The 26,764-nt window shown below is 34.6% G+C and overlaps 1 protein-coding gene across 2 annotated transcripts in view; it reads left to right on the top strand.

The window, feature by feature from the left end:
- The first annotated feature begins 21,705 nt into the window (after positions 1 to 21,705).
- Positions 21,706 to 26,764, top strand: part of LOC118194213 (V-type proton ATPase 116 kDa subunit a 1-like) — an 80,224-nt gene continuing 75,165 nt past the window's right edge. For both annotated transcript variants that reach the window (XM_035365432.2, XM_035365431.2), the window contains exon 1: positions 21,706 to 22,182. In XM_035365432.2, coding sequence (XP_035221323.1) covers positions 22,066 to 22,182 — 117 coding nt within the window. In that variant the 5' untranslated portion in view covers positions 21,706 to 22,065. The remainder of the gene's footprint in view (positions 22,183 to 26,764) is intronic.

The following is a 26,764-nucleotide window of genomic DNA, read 5'->3' as shown; positions in this document are numbered from 1 at the left end:
ATCAAATTTTCAATAACTTACGTTTCCACCCGAATATGGGCATCTGGAAGCCCAAATTTGGAATTTGCTTTATTATCTATTTCATATTTTGTAAAGCATTTATGAGTTTCTCATTAAGAAACTCAACGATTTCAAAGGGAGCAATTGCAACACTGTACCGGGGAGAAAAAAAAAAAAAAAAAAAAAAATCTCCAGCGCGCGAGACTGTGCATAGGAAATTCAAAAGATATGCTCTTTTTAAATTATTTTGTGATTTTCTGTTGAATTGGATTTTATGATTTAAGTTCGAAGAACCTTGATGGTTAATAAATAAAGGTAACACACAAAACGTTATGAATAAACGTTAAAAAATGCCCCTTTAGGGGGTAATATAAAATCTGAAAACTTTCAGATTTTTTTAATATATTTATTTTATTATAATATTTCTAATCTTTCCATGTTGTTCTGGTTAATATACGTATTGCGTTTCAAGTGACCTTATATTCAAAAGTTGTACCTGAGTTATATCGTTTGGTGGGGAGTGGGCAGGTTTCATCTATCTAATTTGAAGCACAGTTAAGGCCTATGTGTTTGCGAACAAGACTCACATGTAGTTCAAAGAAGAACAGAATCGGTTCACTCTTTCAGGCAAAATGCTTTACAAATTCAGCGTTGGATTTATTAAAATTTTATGGGAGGGAGGAAGAGTTCGTTAAATCTGTATAAAATCTTCGTTATTTCGAGATGTTTTGCATAACTTTTGTAAATACAAGAGGCGGGAAAAGCCGTTAAAGGAGGCGAATTAACAGGGGCTTATATGTATATTGAAAAACGTAATTTGTTTATTGGAGAATGATGATTAAAGCACTCTCGCAAACTATCAGATTCAGCATAAAGCATATATCAGCTAAAAGCATATAGCTTCTAGAGTCAGTTAGACATTTTTTGAAGCTTAGATACATGAAGATTCAACGAGGCTATTGTTCAAATTCCAACTCCGAACCATCCGATTGTTAACCAAATGCGCTTACAATTACACCACGAAGGCACGGGTTAAAGGAAAGAATGTTCCTCACAAGCTGCCTACGGAATGCACAGAAAGAAAAAGAAAGTTTCGCGGCATAATAGCAGCAATGATAGAAAATATCATAGTATTTTAGGAGTTGCTTTTATTTTCGACAGTACGCAATTTAATTATATTGCGGAGATTTATTTATTTTGACTAACAATTAATTTTTAGTTAAAGCAACTTTTCTTTCCGTCTCGTTTTCAGCCACGCTTTCCTGCCACAATGCTAATCGGACAGCGCCCGTGCATTCAAGTTAAAGTAGAAAGAAGTGCTATTTAAGTGAAGCTTTCGGAATGTGATTCTAGAGCATGTTATGCCTGTTTGTAGGCCATGTTTAATGCTTTGAAATACTAGCGATTTGATTTTATGGCTTTGCATGCTTCTAGCCATTAAGCTTGTTTCCGTCATCGTCTACGAGTCAGAGCCTTCCTGCGCGTTAAATTATCCTGTGAGCCCTTAGGCTAGTTTAATTACATTTATTTTAAGTTCGACATTACCTGTTTGAGCTAAGCCAGAAGTGCTGGCTTTACGTAAGCCCAACTGGGACTATCTATTCAACTATATAAGTGATTGAATAAAGGGTCCTTTGCACACTTCTTCTGACTCTTCTGTTGCTTCAAGACCTAAGGATAATTTCTTATACAGCCGTTTTAGAGTTCGTTAGTTTATGTTACCTAAAAATACGAGGCTCGATAATATTTAATCCAGAATATATAAACATTGTTAAACCCTCTGCAAAAAATAAATTGCTGAGTCGTAAAAATTAATCAAGGGTGCAGCCGTTAAAATGTTTGCTTCGCCTTAACTTCGATAGAAATATAAGTACTGCAAACTTACTTTTTACTACTTTACTTTTTACTTATTTTACTTTGCTTTTTATACTTAATCGTTATGTTATTCTGAATTCTGATTTAATATACATAACCAAATGAGCTTATTCTTCAACTTAAACTTCGTTTTTGAAAATGCAGGTAAATTATTAATAACATTTTTCAGTTAGATATTATATGGGTTATTCCTCTTTCCTGTGCTTTTTCAATTGCTCTCGAATCAGCCGTGGCATTTAGTTTATCATGAAAGCATTAAAACAGGAAATCAAAAGTGCATTCTTTGACAGTATTTTATTGCAACAGCATCAGTTTAGTTACAGAATACAGTGTCAGTTATTACAGGATATCAAACAATGACACGATATTCATATCCAATCATATTTTCCAAAAAAATATTGTTACAGAATATTATTACAGGAATCCTTCGGTTTCCAATTCAGTGGTTGTTATCTTTCCCACTTCAGAAAAATCTCGGGGTAATAAACTGCTGGCAGCAAAAGAAAAGTTTTTGTCGTTACTGAACATCGCTTTCAGCAAAATGAGAATTCCGTAAGCCAGATACGTATCTGCAGCTTCAATTACCTCCTCATTTTCTCTCACATGAAAGTAAGGGCACTGAAAATTAGACTTACTATCATCAACTCTTTCAATAAGATTGATGGGGCAATTCTCTCCGAAAAAAGTTTGAAACTTTCTGTTTAGGGAAATGTATTTCGATTGTTTTTATTCTGTTCGCTATGTGCTGAATTTTCCCTCTAGGAAATTATTCGTGAACCAATCATGTTTAGCTCTTTCGTGTGAACTGCGCTGAAGTTTTGGTACTTTTTAGTGCTTCTGTGGGCAAGCAAAAAAAAAAAAAAAAAAAAATTAATATTTGTTCAGCATTTTCAGGTGAAAAAACATGTTTTGTGCGGAAGCAATTAAACATTTAGTTTTAGTTTTTTTAATACATTTTTAGTATTATTTTAATTCAGTTTATAAGGTATTTCTTGCCCACCCTCTTAGCATGCCTTCGTAGTGTGGTGGTCTGCAAGCTGGGCGCGTATTCCAGAGATCCATGGTTCGATTCCCGGTGAAGGCTTTGCTCATTTTTAGCTTCTCTCGCTTTCAAAAAATACCTAATGTTTCTACAGTGGCGCGCGAACTTAAAAGGACTGGTGTGATGATTCTCCACACCCAGGATTTGGCTACTGGGTCCTCTAAAACCTCAGTCACCTTTAAAAGGAGGAGTATATAAGGTATTTCTCCTGGCCTCTTAGCATGCCTTTGTAGCGTAGTGGTCAGCATGTGGGTGTGTATTCCAGAGGTCTGTGGTTTTTTCGATTCCCGGCGAAAGAGTTTCTCATTTTTCACTTCTTCTACTTCCAAAATATACTTAATGTTTCTACAAGTTGTGAAATTAGATTTTCAATTTTAAATAATCAGATAGCATATTACAGACAATTTAGTTTTGACTATCGTACCGAAAGGTCCGGTTTCATATCCTGGAGAAGGCATGAATATTTGTAAATGTATAGTGCCTACGCGGCATAGGGCATTCTAAATATATGGCGAGCCGAAAGTCTTCTCGTGTGGTTTGATGGTAGGAAAAGAAGGGTGGGAGGCCCTAGAACACATCCCTGGGGTTCTCTCTCTCAAACTTGGGTTGGAACTCGCCAAAATCGTACTGTTTCCTACATGGTGCTGAAGGCTCTTACTCCCAATGACAAATGTACTCTTGTACGCCTTGCCATTGTAAATTTCGTGGACTTCTTCTGATGAGGTAAGGCGAGTAAGATTAATCACAGCAACAGCACGATTTAGTTAGCAAAACGATTTTCATACATTAATCAATTTAAATTCCAAGTAACCTTTTTAGATAGGAGACCGTCCGATGATTTTTCTGCTCATCTAGAAAGACTTAGAAATCGCACAACCAAGGTAAGAGTTTAAATATATGCATTAACATATCGACTTAATTCTTACTCAAACTTAAAATTAATAGGAACAGAACTTGGCTAGCCTACAATTAGAAATGACAGCTTTCAAGATACTTTCACGTTAAATCTAATATAATGTTATGTGCGTACAAGTTCGTAATGGATTGAATCCTCATAGCTTGATAAAATTTATTCTCTCAAAAGAAGTACTTTACATTTCTGAAACTTTTCACAAGAATATTCGTACAGCTCTTCGTAGTACGACAGAGTGCAATCAGTAGTCGCCACTTCAACCTGCTATGAATGTTAAACATAAGACAATATAAAAAAGAAGCCTCAAATGAAAAATGTTCGCACAGTGATCTCACAATACTCTATGCTAATCTCTGAACTAAACTGAAAACTACTGCTCTCTCCGCTTTTACATAGTTTTCCTCCGTCCACCGAGAAATTTCCAGTACCTTCGATTTCTCGAAATTGCTGGAAGGTGTATACAGTTACAGTTACACAGGGATTGGACCAAAATGTTTCCGGCAGTCGTCAGACTAAACTGGAAACTGCTGCTCTCTCCGGTCTTATATAGTTTTCCTCCGTCCGCCGAAAATTTTCCGTACCTTCGATTTTTTTCGAAATTGCTGGAAAGAGCTATAGATTCCATTATGTGGCGATGGGATCAGTTCCAGTTACACAGGGGGTCAAACCAAAATGTCGTCAAATGCTCGCCAAGTTTGGCCACTTTTGACGATTTCTCTCCAAATTTGGCGAGAAAAGTTACTCACCAAAACCATTACCAGCGTTGGCTATCTCGCCAATACCTCAATGTTAAATGGACTTATTCCTGGATTTTTTAGGCGAAGCTTCGTATGAGGCCTTTTGCATTATATTATACAAGAGATACTACAATTTACATAAAATTTCACCAAAATTCTTTACATATATACAATACTCGTAACAATAAATACATTATTACATGGTCTAAATCTTCGCTTCTTCTACTAAGTACTTGCGAACTTAAGATTGTGAAGATTATTTAGTTACTGCAAAATAGTCGAAGGCTATCAGCCTAAGAGGGGGGATGCCTTCGAGTTGAATGTTTAAAGGAAATCAGCTCATATTCACATTACGGCTCCCTGATAATAGTCCAGTCGACGAAAGTAAGTAAATAAGCAAGTAAATAAAATAAATTTTCAGATTTAGCTTCGAAATATAATATAGCCAACCATTTAATGGGAAAGCAGACAGACTTGTTTTCGACCTAGTAAAAGGAACAAATAAAAGAGTGATAAAATATATAAACAGAACATAAACTTGGGACATCAAAAATCAGACTCAAACATTCCATTTGTTATAGTAAAAATTATTAATACATTTTGTACTGATAGAAACCACGGCCTTTTATTCATATGGGCTTTTATCAGTGTGAGCTTACATCATCGTCGGCTTTATCCCTCTGAGCTCTCATCCAACTGGATATTTGTCGCATGGGCCAATTATCACGTTGCTTGAGAGGCTTTTTTGTCGGCTTTTGCAGTGGACGCTTTCGTTTAGTGGACTTTCTGCTGGTCACCTCATGCTACACCTACACACATATGGAATACTTCCATGCAGCCAGCCTGTTAACCAAGATTTGAACATGGTGGATGCACGTCATTTGAGCAACTGAAGCAGACATAAATAAATGTTCTAGTATTGAAATTTCTGGAAGGGGAGATCAGAACTTAAAAATCGCTGCTAATGCTTCGGACTATGCAGTTGGCACGGTTCTGTCTCAAAACGGTTGCAAACTGCTGAGTCCAAAGGAAAGGAACTGCATCTCAAAAGAACGAGAAACTCTAGTATTAGCAGTTCAAAAATTCCTAGTGTATTTTGGAAATGCTCCAATACGAGTTTATTCAGACTATGTTGCCGTCGGTCGTTTGTACTCAGGCAAAAACTTATCACCGAGGCTCATATGATGGGCTCTTAAACTACAAGAAAAAAATCTTATTATTAAACATATGCCAAAAAAGGGAATGTCGTGGCTGATGCAGTATCTAGAATTAAGCTAGATGAGGAGGGGAATACGGTTAAATGTGCTAAGTTAACCTCGAAAATAACTGATTTCCGAGACGCAATTATTTTCGAATTGAAAACAGACCTCCCGTTTAAAAATATTTTTGCTCATCCTGAAGGCACAGAAAATTTTCAACATGAAGACATTAATGCAATTAGAAATAGAGAGGGGTATTATGAAATTATGGATAAATTATTATTCTATACCAAAATGATTAATGCAAATTACGAATTCAGACCAGTTATCCCAGATAATTTACGTTTAAGTATTCTATATGAGTTACACGATTCGCCTATTCCAGCCCATCTTGGAATCATAAAAACGGTTCGAAGAGTCCGCAAGGCTGTTTATTTTCCGCAGTTACAGAAACTTCCAAGTACGCATGTCAAGTCAGGTTATGCCATGTGTGTGAATTACTACAATATTAACTATAGCCCGGCCGGGTACCTAAACAGTATTAAAACTACCTTGCCTAACAAACTGGTAGTTACCGACTTGTTGGGCCATTACCCTGGAAGTCAAATAAAAAAAATAGATATCTCTTGGTTATTGTGGATCATTTTTCCAAATGGGTAGAGATAATTCCCCTCAAAAGAGCCTTCGAAAGAATCGTTTCTGACTGAAATATATATTAAAATACGGAGCCCCAATAAATGTTATTTAGGATAATGTCAAACAGTTCGTAAGTCAGATTCTAATGTAGCCGAACGAGTAAATAAAAATATAATTAAAATTATTTGAAGTTGAGTAAAGAATTATCACAGTCGCTAGGATGGTTGTGTCAAAGAATTATCTTTTGCGGTGAGAGCAGTAAAACATACCACAGGCAAGGCTCTCCCTGAATTACTTTTAGGGAAAAAGTCGTAACGCCCTTGGACAATTTTTTTTCCCATAAAGAGAGGCGGAAATTAAAATTAACAATATTCAACAAATATTTGTTGAGGAAGTTAAAAGTTCAGATTTCGCTAGGGGGAAGAAGAAATTCTACTTTGATCAAAACAGAAAGCAAGTGGAATACAGTGTAGGTCAAAGGTTTTAAAAGTAAAACATATATTATCGTTCGAGTATTTAAATTCTGGGGGTGGGATTGTAGGGTTTTACTCTATTTTTCTAATAGTCATTTTTATTTTGGAACAAGTTTTTCTTTTACTTTTTAATTTCACACTTACGTTTCACTGCCAGAATGAGTTTTCAGTATTACAATTTATGCAAATGAGGTAGAAATGAATATTTATGCTGTGGCCTAAGTTACTTCAGTATAAGAATGTATTCTGCCTTTCAGCCACGTTGTTGCTATTAAATAAAGCTTGCTTATTATACTGCCCTACTTAATACGCGGGTCCTAGTATACGCTGGTGATCCTTAAATAAGGCCCAAATAAACGCGAGCTGATTATATACAGCTTCGGCTGATTTAAATTTATCTAACGTTAGTTTAGTTTGTGTTTTCTATTTTGTATTAAACCCAAGTTCAGGCTTTTTGTACGCCCAAGCGGTGCCATCTACAAATATATTTTGAGTTAAAATAAAAGGGTATTTTAACTCTTCTTTGGACTTAGTACTTACGCTACAAGAATTAAGCGAATAGTCGCTACTTAGTTCTTCAGTATTCTAGTTTTCAAGGAATTCTATTTTAGCTAGAATGTTACAAGCTTTTTGAAGAAAGTGTAAACCTCTTTTAAGAAAGAAAAAACTGTTTTATTGTGAGAGAAAATTGTTTGTAACCAAGTGGCAAAATAAAATGTTAAAAAGAAAGAAAGAAAGAAATGCGTTATCCATATTAGGTTCTTTTTTATACTATAGTATAATAATCCTTTGCTACTGCTTATCGTAGAACTAATGGAAGAACTAATGGAACTAAAGAATCTAATATGTATTTCTTTAAGCAACAGAAAAAGTATTAATACTGAAGACGACCCTTGTTTAAATATCTGACTGTCTGGTCACTCTAGGTTACACGCATATTAACAGATTGTAAACAAAACAATTGTCTATCGGAATCACAGCGAATTATGGTAAAGAAATTGCTAAAATTGCGTGAAGGCATTTGATCCCTTCTTTGTTGTCTAACTCTTTGCTTAGCAACTAACGATTACCAGATAGTGCGAGTAAGGAAGAGTGTCCAATGCACGGATTTGCTGTCTTCCTGTCAGAGCTACATAATTAATAATTCTACCGATGTTGTCAAAACTTAAATAAGAAAATGGATGATCGATGAGAACACGTTTCTGAATCATTTCAATAGCCTGAAATAGAGGAGTTATTTAAAGTGAATCATGAAAAGTAGGAACACCAGATTTAGCTCTGAAGGTGAAAAGAGGTAAAGAGTTTTTTGACGACTGCAGTAGATATTAGAATTTCTGTTGGTACTTTTTTACGTTGCCATCTAATTAAAATGAAAATGTGACTATTGGAATTTAAAGCAAATTCCATGTGATTTTCGTGGTATCGTCCCAATTCTAATTTTCTAATTCACCGCTAATTTTAACTGCGTCGTATATTCGTAAATCTATATAATACTAGAAAGTAATTACTGACTAATTAGTTTCAGTATTTAATTTAATTACTTTTAAGTCCAGTGCATTTCACTTTAAGAAGTTCAAAAGAAATCATAAATTACTCCAAACATCTACTTGCAATAAATAATAAATACAGTGAACTATTTCCGAGGTCGTCACCTAATGGTCCAGCCAAATTTGATTTTCAAAAAAAATGGGCCAATAGATTTCCTGTTCAATATCGATATTTCTTTATGTCCTCAGATATACTCGTTAATTTTAGACGTTGTTAACTTACAGAGGCATCCACTATGAAAAGGCTAAATGCAATACCAACACATTATCATAAAATGATATTATATTTTCGTTGAAACGCTCGTCTCAATATCATGTGCCTAAGGCACAGTTCAGCTTTTAAATAACTTTTTATAATTTGTTTTTTAAATTTTTAATTTATCTATTAATTTCTACGTTAATTAAATAAATATTCATACATATGTTTAGTTTTATCCCAAAGAAAGGTATTTAGATTGTTTGTGATTTTACTTATAGAGCATCTTCGATCAGGTAACTGGGCGAAGCAAAGCGCTTGAAAACTGTCCGTTTAAGATTGGCTTATTTGGTTATGGTAAAGCACGCAAGAGGCTATCTTCGTAACGGGAGGGATTTACACACGATCCCAAAATTTCTATAAAAGTGTAAATACAGCTCTCGCATAGGAATTTTAGTTGAATTTCAATGCTCATTTAAGGCTATTACTATTTACTTACTTAACATCAGCTGAGTTGCTGTACCGCCTGTTATATGACTACTAGCATTTGTACTCAGTTGGTGGAGCATTCTGCTGTTGTCGCTAGGCGTAGCCAAAAATCTCTATAGAATATTAAAATTTGTAGCGGAATTTATAAATTTACTTCGAAAGATGAATATTTGTGACCTGTTGTTGTTAAAGAGACCCTATAAGACTAAGACTAAAACTATAGACCTAAGACTTTGACTGAGCTGAATGAGGATTTTAGCAATGTTTTACGCATTGTTATTCTGAGTTTACAGAGAATTTTTACTCTAGAAGTCAGTAGTAACCTGGATATAAGAAGTTATTCTGATGCACTATACTGAGCAATATCAACTGGGTATATTAATGTACATCATATGTGCGGTTCACATATTTGTAGAGTTCCTGTGTAATATGCGCTTGTCACATTCATAGCAGTCACTTGTGTTATTCACTTGTTTACAGACTGCCTGATAACTGAAGGTGAGGTTGAGAAATACAAATCAGTGTGTAGAGTTAGAAATTTATGTGTTCATTGAAAAACATGTGCTGTTCACTTATACTCAGAGCATCATTTTATACCCAGCTTCGCATTTAGTACCGGATGCTGGTACAGAACACTTGAAGGCTGCTGAAGGTACACATTTAAAGCTATTGAAGAAACAATGTTAAATATATTCATTATGTTGTTGATGTGACTTATCTCCTTGTCTGCAGTAACATCAGAAAAAGGACCACGAAATTCATCGTGGCAAGGAGTGTAAGATTGCGTCTGCCGTTGGCAAGAGCCTTGAGCATCAAACAGGTGACAGTACAACTTTGCTTATTGCCGCCCCCATTCGATGGAAACTTCCCACCACTCTTTCCCTACCATCAACCTCTCAAAAGGGCTTTCAGCTAGCCGCATATTTAGAGTGCCCTGTGCCGCACAAACACCATATATTTACAAACATACATGCCTTCTCTGCAATTCGAACCCGGGCCCTTTAGTACGGCAGTCAGCGTCGCTAATCACTATCCCGGTTGGACCATTGTATTGATTATAAATTTTATCAAAGATTATTCAAAATAAAGAAGTTTACCTTATCCTTTGGTTTGTTTGGGACCCTTTTGATTAGATATCCAAATTATAGTAAATGTTTGATAGTAAAATGTTCTGATACTAGGAAAGAAATATCCAAAAACGTTTTTTTGTATAATTGCCGCATGTAAGATATTTTTTCATATACGCAAAGGAGTTAGTTAGTTTAGGGTAAAGATTAAAAACGCTGCTGGGACATTATCCTTTACTGCTTTTAAAGAGTGATTAGATAATTAAACTATTTACGTTGCTCTCATGTAGGATAACGCTACTTAGCATTAAAAATTAATAAATGAAACATTTTAAATAATATTTCTTTCTATTTAAATGTCTCATCTCTACTTTTCACGGTTTCTGCTTCGCTCCCCCCCAATTACCAGAATAACCGATTAGTTTTGTTCTGTTCTTTTGCAGTTAATAGAAAAGCCAAATAAGAAACTTTTGTGATGCACAGTAATTTCAATACTTATTTAAATTTATTTAATTAAAAAAAATTCTCTGAGTTCTTCGCCTAATAATAAACATAATTTTTAATGATAATGAAATTTTTCTCGACGTAATAAGATAAATAAAAATTCAAGAAAATATATTTTTTTTATAATCTTAATTTAGATGATACACATTATAACGACCTCTCGCAAACAACAGAAAAAGAACGTAATAATATGCTACCATTCTAGCAACAATTGCTCAATAGTCACTGGGGCCCTTATGGGTCGAAATAATAGGTGCGGGTATCCAGTATGGATTTTTGGAATATCCTTGTGACGAATATCCACTTTAATAATATTTACAATGTGCTTGTCTTAAAACGAGACGCACACTTTTCCATTCCAAAATTAAAGGGTCAAGAATCAACTATTTAGATAAGCATTGTATGGTTTCCTAAAATAATGAATAGACCTAAGAAGATTCCTTTTTAAATCGAATAATTCATGTTTATGCAATATTTTAATAGCTTTAGAAGTTTTGAATACGTGGTACAGCTTAGAAGAAATTACCATTAGTTCCTTTATTTTGGGTAATATTCACGAAAATAGTTAGAGAATTTCTTTTGATAATTAACTGATTGCATTGTTAATCTGAAATCAAAGTTTCGTATTTTTAAATTAATGAAAAATTATAATGGCAAATGTTCTCAGAAAAAAGCGCAAATTCTGTAAACGGAAATTTTTTATTTCAAGTCTATAAATTTTGCTCATAAAACTGTTCCGAAAGGTTAAAGTTTGAAGGGAATTTTTCTTTTTTTTTTTTTTTTTTTTTTTTTGGGGGGGGGGGAGTTAAATTCAATCAGTTCCCAGCTTCCTAAATTCTACGAATTTCTCCTCCCACATTGTATAGTGGTTAGTGAATCTGACTGTCCTAGCGATGGGTTTCGGATTCAAATAACGGTTGGCATGGTTGTAACTATCCGTCCCTTCATAGGAGCCAACGATGGCCACCTATTAGGTGCTTCCATAATGAAATGGTTACCACTTCCGGCCGTTGTAGGGGCGCAAGGCTGATGGCTATTAAATAAAGCGCCCGGCCATTAGGAAAAAAAAAAATCTAAGAATTTCATGTTAAATCAAAATCAAGTTAAATCATAGTTATTTCCGAATCTTACATTTTGTTTTATTAGTTTCAAATTAATCTGCTCCATTAATGATATGCATTTCTAGCCCAAAGGGGCCGAATGCGCTATTAGTCCTGAAGCATGATTCGGCGGCGGATCACTTTCAGTGCCTGAACCACTTTTCAAATTGTTGCAACCAAATATTACCGTGCTGTATTACTTTTAAAGAAATTAAACAATGAAAAGCCTGCATGAATATATGAATATTTCTTACGTAGGACCATCAAATTTTGAATAACTTAGTCCTCCACTCGAACATATGTACCTGGAAGGCCGAATTTAAAAATTTATATTTTATATTTTCATATATTTAAAATTTATATTTTCAATTCCAAATTTCAAAGTTGGTCTTCCATATGCCCATATTCGAGGAGGGTTACGTCATTCAAAATTCGATGGTTCTATGTACCGTTGTTTTATCACAATGCGAGAAATATATATACATTTATGCAGATTTTTCATCATTTAATTTCTTCAAATATAACGCAGGGCTCTAATATTTGGTGGCAACACTTTGAAAAATGAACAGACGTTTACAGTGAACCGAAAAATCAACTATCCCCTCGTCGGGATTAGATCTCCAGATATTTCGAGGGTAGCCGGACGTGCTTTTCAATTACACAACAAAGGCTCAGGGTAAGGAAGAAGAAAATACTCAGCCATAGTAATAACTTAATTACCAAAAATTAGAGCTGATGGAAAGAAGAAAATTAGGAATATAGAGAAATTAAAGAGACAGAGCGGCAAATACATCTTTTATAAAAATTATACACGATCGAAAAATTTTGTGCATGAAATTTCCGAAACAAATATTTGTTTTAAGGTAGACAATACATTTTTTATGCTTAAGAAGGGCTTATATTTATTTTTATATTTTATTTTATTCATTTATTAGCCCAAATAGGGTTAGCTTAGAAAGGGCTGTTACACTCGAAACGGCATTTTGCGTTGAATTACTAAAAACGTTGCATAACTTTTCAAATTATCGCCACCAAATATTATTGTTCTGTATTATATTTAAAGAACTTTAAAATTAAGAATAATTATGAATGTATTATGTTTTTCGTCTTGTGAAAAAACAACGGTACCTAGAGACATCAAATTCCAAACAACGTAGACCTCCACCCGAATCCTGCACTTGGAAGCCCAAATTTGGAATTTCTTTTATTGTCTATTTTATATTTTGTAAAACTTTGACGAATTTTTGATTAACAAACTTAACAGTTTCAAAGTGAGCAACGGCAATACTGTACAGGAAAAAAAAAAAAAAAAAATTATCTCCAGCGTGCGATACTGCCTATCGATATTCTAAAGGTATGCTGCTTTTAAATATTTTTAGCCCAAAGGGAAATAAGTGCAAATGCTCTTGAAATGTGTATGCGTGTAAATGAAAAACCGCTGCTTTGAGAGTAATATAAAATCTGAAAGCTTTCAGAATTTCTTTTTTTTTTTTTTAATTTTTAGAAATTTATATCTGTGAGCTAAATAAATTATGGTGTAAAATTAACATAATTTCTTTTTATATGTTTACTTCATATGCTTTATCAGTCATTTATTCGTCTCCTAATGGTCAATAATAATAAATATGATAAAAAAAAAAAAAACCTCAGATAACTGCGAATTTCTTATAAACTTCAAAATAAAACATTTACAATATGATTTAATTTAGGGTTTTTCTCTTTAACCCCATATTTCGCAAGTTTCGTTTTGACAGTGTATTTTACATCACATGCTTTTCTCTATAGATTTATTTATTTGTCCCCGCTACATCTCCGATGAAAAGATAAATCTTATAAAAATCTGATCCCTCAAATTAGCAAACCTGGATTAAAAACCAGCTGATGCCATTCATGAGGCTCTAGTTTTGAATCTCTGTAGATCTAAAAGCAGAAAAAGAGAAAAGAGGAGAAGGGACACTTGCAAAAATGTTCAATTAATGGATTTTCCACCTCGGTACTCCGTAAGCACGTGCTTATATTGCTTAATAATTAATTCAGCCCCAACACAAATCATTATTAGTGAAACGTCATTGATTTCCTACCCCCCCTTTTTTGGAGTACTGTAAATTATGGGGTGTGGGGCTCAGAAATATGATTTTGCATAGGGGTCCACGAACTCTGCTTAAGCCACTGGATGCAAGAATGTATGTGCCTGAATGACAGATGATTTCTGACCATTCTCAACAATGAGAAGGTAAAGGGGGAAGAGGTTCTCTTCAGAGATAAAGAAGTGTAAAATGCCACACACGCAGTGCTAAAGAAGATGTCACAAAACACTCTATTTAGTATTTTTGAATTGTTTATAAAATACCGTAGATTGCGTAATATCATACCGCTGTTTCAAAAGAGCTTTCGTGCAACAGATTCTAATATTCGAACTGCTTTGTAATGCGAGCATTTGATTAGCGCTCTGTAGTATTTCATTCGTGCAAACCATGGAATATTCTATGATGCGACGAAAGATGTGAGAGAAATTTAAGAGAAAGCTACGCGGATTTAATAAATAGATATCTCGTAACTTAAATTGAAATAATGCAATTGTGTTTTAGCTGTAACTGTAATTCTATTCTTTTGCTTTCCAGAAACCTCGAGAAATTACGAGAAGCTTCTCGTGACTGATTAAAAGCCGGATGAAAACATCTCAGTTCAATTGCTTACTAATTTTTTGTTGTTGATTGTAGCGAATTTGCGGGGAGGTCGGATTAGCTATTCTTTGCTCTTTGGATTGAGTTCTATTTAACGTTTAAGTAGTTTAAAATATAATTACTGTATGATATTGTACGAATATCTATGAGGAAATATTTAAGCATTTTGTTTTATTTCTTGTGATTAAGAACAAATGTTTTTGACTTTTTATCGGACTTGTGCATTCAATTTATTACGAACCCGTACGCACACAATAACTTCAAGAAACCGTAAAAGCTAAAACATACGGCTAATTCTCCTCCATCCCGCATATTAAATAACTCAATAACTACAAATATTTAAGATTTTTTCTCAAATCTTCTAGCCGAACAAGCACAAAATAATAATAATTTAAACCCAAACTCAGACCTACCTTTAGAAACTCGACGCAAGGAAGCAGAAGTAAAATTAAAGGAAGCTTTGTAGCTAGAAACCGACTGTAAAATAACCAATGAGGAGCCATAAATGCATGCCTGGCAAAAATGCCTATAGAAAAAAAAAAAAAAAAAAAAGGAAGGCTCTTGCAAATAAACAGACTCAGGATAAAGATAATTCTAACGCAGATAATGAAAAAGACCCAAAATGGCAAAAAACCAAACCTAATTCTGTGGAGTCCGAAGAAAACAGACAGTATGCGGCTCTCGAGCCTGAGTTTCAAACATTGCCAATAACGTATACATTATTGATTAGATTATTCATCTATTTCAGTGGTATAAGATTTTAAGAATAATATTTAAAGCTGTTACAGGGTGTGAGAAGTTTCCCAAAAAGAATAATAAAAAAGAAAAATTAACCTTTAATCCCAGTCATGTAGTTGAAAATAAATCCTACGCGCAAGCATTCAGCGCAGGACTGAACACAAATTATTAGCGACGAGAAAAAGTGTTTGCCGATCTGGCGGCGCTTGTAGAAGTTATTGAAAATTCAGGTATCCAAATCTTACAACGTCTAAAACAAAATTCTTATCAAGACTTCATCAGCAATAATAACACAAATAATGGGCAAACGCAAGCAAAACTAGATCTCCTATCTGCCTTATGAATTCTGTGATTCCTAATGTGGTCCGTGATTTTGTGGGTCCGTGATTTTGTGCACGCTCTTAGCGTTCTCCACAAAATTTTCTCATAGACTACGATACTGGTATTACCGAACCACTTATTACCGAAACGCACGCGGAAAACTTAAAGTCACAAATTATAGGTCGTATAGATACGACCGTCTGAATCACAGAGGGGGGAGTAGTGATTTATGTTAGACATTCCCTTCAATCCCGTTGGATAAGTGAAGATAGCCGAAATGGGTATGAAAAAGTCACTGTCTCAGTCCTTCTTCCCAGCTACCGAGTTGTTTACTTCAGCTCCTTCCATAGCCCTCCGGGACACTTACTCAGCGAAAATATCTCAAAGACCTTCTCCAAGAAGAGAGACCGTTCATCCTTGCCAGGGATCTAAATGCAAAGCACTGGAGCTGGGGGTGTCGGCGCTTCAATAGAGACGAAAGAATTCTGCACAATTTCATCTTAAATTACCAGGTTGTTATCTATGCCCCGGATGCCTACATTTATCCGCCTAATCATCCGGGAAAAGCTGAATTCTTGACTTGATTTTAACTAACACCATTATTCCTGTGGAACTTGAGGTCAAACAAGAACACACTTCGTATCATGTGCCCGTTTCAGTCATACTCGGGGCCACCAATATTAAAGATACCGGCTACGAAGTTGTTACGAACTGGAAGCTTTCTCACACTATTCTTTGCAAGCACTCACCGTGTTATGATGAAATTAGTAACCTTACTATCAAGAATCTTCCACAAAATTTTATAAACAAATATACTTATATTTTAAACGCATGTCTAACGCATTCGTACTTCCCGAAATCATGCAAAAGTAGCGAAGATTATTCTTATTCTTAAACTGGGAAAATATACAACTAAAGTTGATGGTTACAGGCCCATCAATCTGTCATCTGGACTGGACCAAATTTATGAACGTATCATTCTCAACAGAATCCAGTCCTACATAAATTCGCTTCCCTCCGAACAACTCGAGTTCAGAAAAAGCCTCTCTACGACAAAGCAACTGGTTAGGCTCACCGACGTTTTGCAGCTGCTCTGATTAATAGAAATAATGTCGCCTTACTCATGCTGGACGCGGCGAAAGTGTTCTACCACGTCTGGCATGAGGGGATTATCTACAAGCTCATTAAATGTAGTTTTCATAGATAACTCATCGAGTTAATTATGTCCTTCATCATAAGTAGGAAATGTTTTGTAGAATTTGGAAATGAGTACCCTGATCTTCGGAATATTAACGCTGGCGTCCCAGAAAGGTCAATCGTTGGCCCCATCCTTTATTTATTCTTCGTTGTAAATTTTCCCAAGCTTTATTTAAATAATAATAAATTTTTAGAATGTTACGCCAACGACACATTCTTAGCTGTGAAATCTGCAAATGCCAATCACGCTGTAAAGAAACTGCAAAATTTTATTCCTTCGATTAAAGAATGATGGACCATGCGGGGTATCTTCATTAATGCTCACAAATCACAACTTTTAATAATTCGTAGAGAACGGGTAAACACGCCTATTAGCAGAAAACTTTGCCTCTTTAACGTCGCGATACCTCAAGTCAGCAAATCTGAATATCTAAAAATCACAGTAAATGAAAAATATAAACTGGAATGATCACATCAATAAATTTTTTATGAGTTCGACTCTTGATTTTAAATAAAAGAAATATTTTAAAATTTTTCTTAAATTTTTAAATCAAGAAAGTTACCTCCATGCACAGAGATAAAAAAAAGGATAAATTTTTCAAATTCAGTTTAGCTCTGAGTATGTATGAATTTATGTAGTGATTTATGTATCTAAGCGCCTCTCCACTTGGAAAACAAAGAACCTTGTCTCATTTGAAAACAGTGAAAAATTTGTTTAATACACAGATCGTATTTTATTCTCGAGTGTCAAGATGTAGAAACATCTCTTTATTTGACTTAAGATACTCGACTTTTTACTCGACTCGATGATAAGGATCGGGTGGGGGGAGAAAGAGTATGGTGAAAGGAGTGTGGGAGGCGGATGAAAGAGAGTGAGGTCCGCACTAGCGGCGGCGAAAAAAGGGGGTGGATGTCAAGTTCAGTGCATTTATAAGATGTAGCCGCGGGTGGTAAAACCGCAGAGTCAGTTTAGCGTGAATGAGTCAATTAAGGTTGTGATTCTTATGTGGGAAGGATGTCACATGGGTAACGATGTTTTTCTCTGGGATGTGGGGAGTGTCTGAGAGTGCTAATAAAGCTATTACTGTGGGTTTGTACTGAATAAAAGAAGTTGACCGCTAATCGTTTAATATACTCTTGAATACGTTCGATTCGAAGGTCTCTGTGAATATAGATGTTGGGAATATACCAAGGAGCATTGATAATTTCTCGTAGAATTTTATTTTGTAGAATTTGTAATTGTTTAATATTGGTTTTAGCTGCATGACCCCAGATCGATGCTGCATAAAGGAGAGCTGGGCGCAGTATGGAGCGATATAGAATTAATTTGTTTGTATTAGATAAGTTGCTTTTTCTACCAAGAAGAGGTCGCATAGTAGCTGTGGTGATTTTAAATTTTTGTACTAGGGACCGGAAATGGGTTCTGAAGGTAAGTTTTTGGTCAGGGGTGACTCCAAGGTATTTGGTTTCATTAATCCAGTCTATTTCTTCGTCAAATATTTCAGGGGGTGGTGGATAGTATTTCATGTTTCCTTTACGGAAAATTATTGGCTTAGTTTTATCAGTGTTAATTTTAAACCTCCAAAGGGTAAGCCATTTTTCCAGTTTTATGAGATAGCTTTGGAGTTGGTTTCTTACGGCGATAACTGTGCAGGCTTTAGTAACTATGGCGGTGTCATCGGCAAAGAGTGCAAGATGAACAGAAGGGTCTTTAGGGATGTCTTGTGTATAAATATTAAAAAAAACGGCGAAAGTGACGACCCCTGTGGGACACCAGCATTGATTACTCTGTTGGTAGAGTAAGCAGTACCGATTTTGATTCTGAATGTTCTGTTGCTGAGAAAAGAGGCTATTAAGCGAATAAAATGGTCTGGAAAATTGAGAGTGATTAGTTTGTAAATAAGGCCTCGACGCCATACCCTGTCAAAAGCTTTCGCGATATCGAGAAATATAGCACCGGTCGGAAGCTTGCAGTTGCAGCCTTCAGTGATAATGTTGATAACTCTAAGAAGTTGGTGGCAAGTGCTATGATGATTACGAAAACCGAATTGTTCTTCTGGGAGAAAATTCATGGAAGGGTGAATTTTTTGGATGTGGAAAAGTAGGATTTTCTCAGTAACTTTAGACAGGTGGCTAAGTAAACGGATAGGGCGATAGTTCTGTGGGAGAGTTGGATTTTGTTGCGGTTTAGCAAAAACAATTATTATAGCTTGCTTCCATGAGTTAGGAAAATGAGCGAATTTGATAATGTTGTTAATTATCTTAGTTAGACAGGTAAGAGTGTTGATCGGAAGATGCTTCAGTGCTTTGATCGAGATGCCATCGTGCCCTGGGGCTTTCCTCGTTTGTAAGGCGCTGATGGTGTTGGCAACAATTGTTGGGGTAGTCAGGAAAGTGAAGTTGTACGGAGCAGGGGTATTAAGGAAGTTATTGACCACTGGTTGACCCGTTCAATATGGTTATTGTCATACGGTGTGGGATTAAGAGTGAATGTATCTTCCATATAGTCCGCAAAAGATTTAGTTTTATCCTCTTCTGTATATGAAATTCAACTAGGTCCATGGATAGGTGGAATAGCTTTATAAGGTTTCTTGAATTTTAGGGAAATGTCAAATAGGAAATTGTCCTCTATAGCTAGGGTATTTAGGAAACTGGTTCATTTTTGGTTTTTGAAGTTCTTGATTCTTCTGTTGATTTCTTTTTGCATAAAGTTTAGTTCGTGTTTGAGTTGTGGATCCCTGGGGATTTGCCATCTTTTACGGATCCGGTTTTTCTCTTTAATACTATTTCTTATATCGGCAGGCATGGGGAGGAAAGGCTTGTTCCCATAAAAAGTATTGGTGGCTTCCTTTAAAGCAGAATTCATGCAGTTGATAAATTTTGAGACTTCGTGTTCTAAATCTTCTTTGTTGTTGATCAATGTTCTTCAATCTTCTTTGTTGTTTCAAGGTCAACACCTTGTATAGAGTTATTCAGAATTTCAGAGTATTTGATCCAGTTTGTAACTCCTATACTTCTGTCAAGCGAGGGGAGGTATTTATTAATGGGAATTTTAAATACAATGGGGTTGTGGTCGGAAGACAGGGCTGAAATTACAGAGATATTGCATCTGTTAGTAATGTTATTTGAGATGAAGAAGTCAATTGTGGTGGCGCTATTGTACCCGTAATGGGTGGGTTCGTCTGGAGCATGAATGTTATAATTATTTGATTGAATGAGTTTAAATATGTCATTTCCTTTTTTGTTAGCAGGTCCTCGGTTCCAGCAGGGGTGTTTGGCCTTAAAGTCCCCTCCGACAATGGTAGAAGTATTAGAATTAAGGAGGTGAATCAATTCTTGTGCGCTGGGATTATTATTTGATGGGATGTATATATTCGAAATTTTGAATTTTTTATGTTTTATTACAATTTCTATTGTGTTACTTTCGAAAGTGGTGCTGGGATTAGGAATTTGAGAGTGTTTTATGCTCCTTTTAACAAATGTGATGATGCCATCCTCTCTTCCTGTCTCACGATCCGTACGGTAGGTGTTATAATTAGCATAAAGTACTTTGAGTGCTGGTTTAAGGTGAGTCTCTTGTATGAGTATTACGTCAGGTTCAGTTTTAATAATGAGGTTGGATAATTCATCTTTTTTATGGTAAAGACCGTTAGCGTTCCAAGAGAGGATTTTTATGCTGCATCTGTTCTTGAATTTATTAGAATTAAAGATGATTTCCTATTTTTCAATGATTTCGACTACTGCGATTATTTTATCAAGAGGTGATTTCTTGGTTTTAATGTTTTTGAGTCCTTGTATCACTATTGTCCAGATTGGTTTTAGCGAAGAGAAGTCAAAGAGGTCGGACAGGGAGGATTCTGCGGTGCTGGTAGTTTCTTGTGTTAGATTTTCGTTTTGAATGGAGGTTTGAGCGAGATTTTCGTTACTGTTTGATGTCAGCGGAGGAAAGTCTTGTCTTCTGTTAGTCCAGGGATTGGTTGCTGGTGGAGGACTGGGTTGGAACTGGTTTGTTTTTTGGTCTGAACGGGCAATTTGAGAAGTTGGCTGGGTGAGGACAGTGATAACATATGGCTGGCTGGTCGCGACTGAGGGTGCATTCTATAGGTTTGTGATTGCCTCCGCAACGGACGCACACGCAGTCTCTGGTGCAGAGCAGGGAACTGTGAAAAAATCCCTGGCATCTATAGCATTGTGGAGGGCCAGGTTTCTTGCGTAATGATTCTATTGGTTATGTTCATTTAACCTATGCGTTTGGTTTTGAATACTTTCTTATTTTCTTCTGATTTTGGTATATGTACTAAGAAAAGCGGCATTGGTTTATTTTCTTTTCTGTTTCTTAATAGTGTAATAAAGTTAACCTTGAATCCTTTAATTAAGAAATCCTTTCTGAAGAAGTTCTTGAGTGATGGTTAAGCCTCTTATTATGACTTTTAAAACTTTATCTTCGGGCAATAAGTAGGTGTGGGCTTTAAGCTTTGTTTCTTCAACTATTTTGCGAATGAATCGATGTGAGTCAGAGTCTGCAGGCTGTATTTCAAGGCGGCTTTCTTTTAAGGTGCCAGTTATCTCTTTTCCGGTTTGCTTGTTTAAGTTTTTTAAGAATTCATCCGCTTTTGGTACGTCATCTACGACAATAATTGGCACTTTGTCAATTTTGCTTGTTTTTGGGCTGGAGTTTGGTTTTCTATTTAAGGGAATGGTGTCACTTTTGTTTGGTTGGTCTTTTGGGGTGGTAAGGAGCTGATTCATCTTTCGTTGTCCAAATGCATGTCGTCTATTTGGTTCTCTAATTGTTTATATCGATTGCTGGTTTAAATTTGTTTAATGAAAAATTTGAGTGAACGGAAAGCTTACTTCAGTGTATTAGACTGATTGGAAAGAAAAAAATCATTCCCATATTGTCATTACCACTTCTTATACTCATTAAGATGTCAAGCCACTTTCTTTTAACTGTATGATGATATTAACCGCCAAGCGCATAATTTTTATGCTGTTTTTAGTTTAAAATGTGAGAAAGAAGTCCATAGATTAACGAGCCTGTGACTTAACAACAATGTTAATTATAGCGACTGATTATGTAATTTTCGCTAGATCTACTTTTTTTCCCCGCCATTAGTATTCTGCTCTATTTAATCCAGAGGGCGTTACGCAGTATCGATTTCTTCCGCGCAGTGTTGTGCGCTGAAGTGTTGGAGAAGGAAGAGTTGCCGTGGTTTAATTAATTTGCTATAATTTTTAAAAGTGAAATTATAATGTATACAGTCAGTTTTTGAAGATATGTGCATTTATTACCCTTAACTAGTGTTTAATTTACTTTAAAAGCGGATAATTATTCAAAATTTCAGTCATGGGCTCTCTATTTCGCAGTGAAGAGATGACATTATGTCAATTGTTCTTACAGTCTGAAGCAGCATATGCATGTGTTTCAGAGCTAGGAGAACTTGGTCTTGTTCAATTTCGGGATGTAAGTAATTAGCGATATTATTATGAAATGTGTATTTTATTGTGAGCATTTTAAAAATGAATTTTAGCAATAATTTCCCCTGTATTTATCTACGAGTTTTGCACTTTTTTAAAAATTATGATATATTAAAACCAAAATTTAGAAATTCGTTTAATTTGAAGCTTGCATTTTCCTAGTTTTGTTTGAAGTATTCTTTCAAAAATAAAATATTCATTCAAAATAAAAAAGCTCTCTTGAAAAACTTGTATGCTTGAATTAAACAAAGGTTTCTTAGATTTATGTTATTTGGTTGTTTTGCTTTGTGCTGTTTCAAGAAAAAACAATCGACAGACTCCAGACCGATTTTGAATTTGTAAACTTTCATTGCAACGGACAGTTGACATTGCGAACTGAAGGAAACAATTTGTATCACTCTTGCTAGGGATATAATTTGTAACCTGGAATTTTTGGTAAGTTAACTATAATTTGTTTTGTAGTATGTAACACATGTTGTTATTGTTTTAATAACACAAAACTTGTATTTTCTAAATTTTTTTTATTTATTTCCAGTTCTTTTAAAAATATGACGACAGAAAACGAAAATAAAAAAAATAATAATAATAAAAAAGAAAATACAAGCAAGAAAATAGAAGTGTTAATAATGAATGGTTTTTTAAAATCAAATTTAAATACACAACAGTCAATTTTGATGAGCTTTAGCAATCAAGCTAATAATGTGGCTGAAGCAAGTTTTATTAACATGGAAAACTTGGAAGATGTATTTAAAGTCTTAGATCCAAATAATGCAGCACTGCACAAGTTGTTTTGCAAATTACCATATTGACACATAACCAAACAACGCATAACTGCTATTAATGCATCATTTGAATATAATTTAAAAAATGATTTGAAGAACTGTATTGCATTCAGCTTAGCCCTTGACGAATCAAGAAATATCACAGATCACAGTTTTTATATGTTTTTGTGTCACCTGACTTCATTGTTAAAGAATTATTATTAGATGTAGTAGCTCTTCAAGAGTCAATCTGCAGTGTCAATATTAAAAATGCAGTAGATTCCATAATGAAAACTTTTGATGTGCCTCTTAATAAACTTTAAGCATTGCAACTGATGGAGCTCCAGCAATGCAGGGTAAAAAAATCAGTCTTATTGGACTTTTAAGAGATGATTCTCAAATTCCACGATTTATACCGATTCACTGCATAATTCACCGAGAATATCTCGTTACAAAATATTTAAAATATCTTGATGTAATGAAAACAGTGTTACACATTGTAAATTACATTAGCACCAGTGCAAAAAATCATTGACAATTCAAAAATGTCCTTGAAGAATTAAAGGACAAAGAACTTACAAATGACATTAATTTCTTTTCCATTGTTAATTGGTTACCTAGCTACAACCTATTAAATCGATTTGTACATTTGTTTGATCCGATAACTGCGTTTCTAAAAGAAGAGGAAATAGCCTATTCAAAATTAGATGATGACGAGTGGTTTTACAAGACATGTTTTTGAGTGATGTCATGGAACATTTGCAAACACCGAATTTACAATTGCAGAGGAAGATAAAAAAATATCTGACTTCCCACAGTCTATATTTAGTTTTCAAACTAAATTACAACTCTTTCAAAAGGACATTAAAAATAAAACATTTTGTCATTTTCCTTGAATTTTGCTACAATATTAAACAAGAAAAAACTCAACGAGTATATAAAAAAGCTAGATGGAATATTGATGGAATTTAATATATATTTCAAGACTAGAAATATTTTAAATCATCTCTTGATTTTTTTCTGAATCCATTTGAAATTAACATAATTCAAGGTGAGTTTTCCATTTCCAGTATAATTATTACCCTAAAAACATCTGGAGAATTAGAATTAATAGAGATGCAAGAAGATCAAGCTCTACAATTAAAATATAAGTCGACGGTGACTACTGAATTTTGGAAATTTGTATCAGAATCGAAGTATCATGAATTAAAGGCTGCTTGTCGAATTATTTCAATATTCAGAACAACGTACTTATGCAAATCATTTCACTTCACTTTAAAATTCATGAAATTCAAACATTGATCAGTATTAACTTCACCAGCATCTTACAGAATTACTGAGATGTGCTGTCACCAATTATTCATCAAATTTTAAAAATTATGAAGAGAAGTAAAATAAATGTGTTTAATTTTTAAAATTAAAATTCAATACACATATTTTGTATTTACATGTTTTTAATAAATATAATTTCTAAAAAAAATTAATACCTTTTAAATACGTATTTAATTGTGGCTCGTGAAAAACTTCAAATTTTAAAAAATGGCTCAGACTATCAAGGAGCTCGGCCACCCCTGCAATATAGGATACTTTACTTTTGTTCTTCCCATGTCGGTGATCTGTTTTCACTTAACCCTTTGATGCATGCGATATTATTTTTATAATTTTTTTAACTAAAAACTCTAGAAATTGAATATTATGATCCTAGAGACAAATAATGTATGAATTTAAAAAAATCTACCCTTGCCCATTGTTTTATGGGTGGTGGTCGCACTGTGAAACCACCGCGCATCTAGGACTTTGAAACTTACCTAGGTAGTAGGAAAAAAAAACTTACCTTTTTCCGTGCACGTTTCCAATAAATAACGAAATTTACGATTTTTTTTTTAAATGCCTGTAAGAATTGCATAATATATATTTTACATTATTTTACAAACTAAATCATCAAAAAAAAATTAAAAAATAAAGATTTATGTAATTTTTCTATAGCAGTGAAAGTATAAGTATAGTAAGGTTCTCTATGAGTATCTCCTTATGATGTTTATGAGATAAGAGCTAAAAATACTATCCAAAGAACAATTAAAAATAGTAAAACAAATTAATGACACATTTTAAATGGCCTTCTCCCTAATGACCTACTTATTTGAAGTATCATATGCATGCCAAATTTGTCAATTTTGTTGCTAGATAATGTCTTTATTCTGGTAATATTAGATTTGTAGTTCGTTATTATGGCTGGTTCATAATAGTGAAGTTGTGCATGATGCCAAGTTTGAGCAGCTCTTTCTTTTCATCTGGTACATGACATTTGTGGTTTTTTATGTTAATGGAGGGGGGGGGCCTTGGTCTTTTTGGCTTTGGTATGGATTCGTTTCCCATTCATACTTAAATATTTTTAATTTAAATAAAACTTTACGCGATTTCTATTTTTAATTACAGCAAAGCATATTTGCATTAAATTTTAAACACAGGAAATAATTTATAAAAATCACAATACTAGCTTGGGGAGCAAGTGTGTTGAGTTCAGAGAAAAGTCTCTGGAAAAGAAAGACCTTTTTACTGGGCAGGTGCATTTATTGTTTAGTAATAAAATAACTCTGTGATTTCAAAACCCCTTATCTATATCCGGGTAAAAATAAACATTCCTATTTGAGAAGCAAGCAAACTCCATTGTGAAGAGCAGTGGTTTCAAGGCACAACCACAGAGCCTCTAGAGAATTGTGACACAATACTCTAGTGGAGCAGTGGTCGCGCCCTGAAACCACAAAGCAAATGCCATACATATAGAGGTTTTTTTATATATATGTGCAGTTTAATTATTGCTACTTTTTATTGTTTATGATAGAAATCATGATGTGCGATGAATAACTTTTGAAATTTAAAGTTGTTTATATTAATGAAAGGAAGTTATTTTGTTACAACGAATTGAAAACGAATTTTAAAAGCCATCCGCTTGGAAGTACTAAGACCTAAAACATGTATGATTCTGTAGTCATTTTGTGTTATTTAGAGGTCAAAGATCAGTAATCAATTGATTGATTGATTTTCACTCAAAAATTTCAGAAGTAATCAATTGATTTTCACTCAAAAATTTCAGAAGGAAGAGGAGAAAAAAATTTGAATATTGGTGGTTTCAGGGCGCGACCATCGTGCGTTAAAGGGTTAAAAAACATCAGAATTATACAAACTTAGCATTGCCCATGTACACAGCGATATATTTTCACTTAAAAAAATCAGGAAATGGGCATTGCGCACAATCATTTCCATTGATTTGAGTTATAAAAAAAATGTTTCCAGAAAAATGATCCAGACCAAATATAAAGTAATTTCCTAACAATGAAATCATCAAATTTGGTGTGTACCCGATATTTCACTTTAGTCAGTAACAATAAATGAAACTGACCTTCAGTCTTCTCCTTTTGTAGAATATATGGCCAATATCTCATTTAGAACTGTCTCCATTAACTTGCAGATGCTGGGTTTCTACTGCTAGTGTATCCACCAATCAACTCCCCCATACATGAATTGAATTGTTCTGATGCCTGCCGAGTACAATGAGACTTCTTTCAATTATCCCCCCAAATCTCTCCATACTGTTAGTATGTGAACTTGTCTTTGGATCTTTAAAACACAAGCTATGTTTTACTTTTAGGTGCACATATCCTTTGGACACGAAGCGGCTGGCTATAGGCTTTCCAGCAATCAATAATAACACTTGGTCCTGGCAAGACTTTCTGTTAAATAATTTCTAGCAATGACTCGGGTCCTGTCCTTTCAACCACTCTAAACACACATTTATCTACCTCTAAA

Source organism: Stegodyphus dumicola, chromosome 1, assembly GCF_044657685.1.
Source record: "Stegodyphus dumicola isolate Sdum_Otavi_A_Nest chromosome 1, ASM4465768v1".
Taxonomy (NCBI): domain Eukaryota; kingdom Metazoa; phylum Arthropoda; class Arachnida; order Araneae; family Eresidae; genus Stegodyphus; species Stegodyphus dumicola.
Note: the sequence above shows the minus strand (reverse complement) of the source record. Positions and strands in the feature narration are given on the sequence as shown.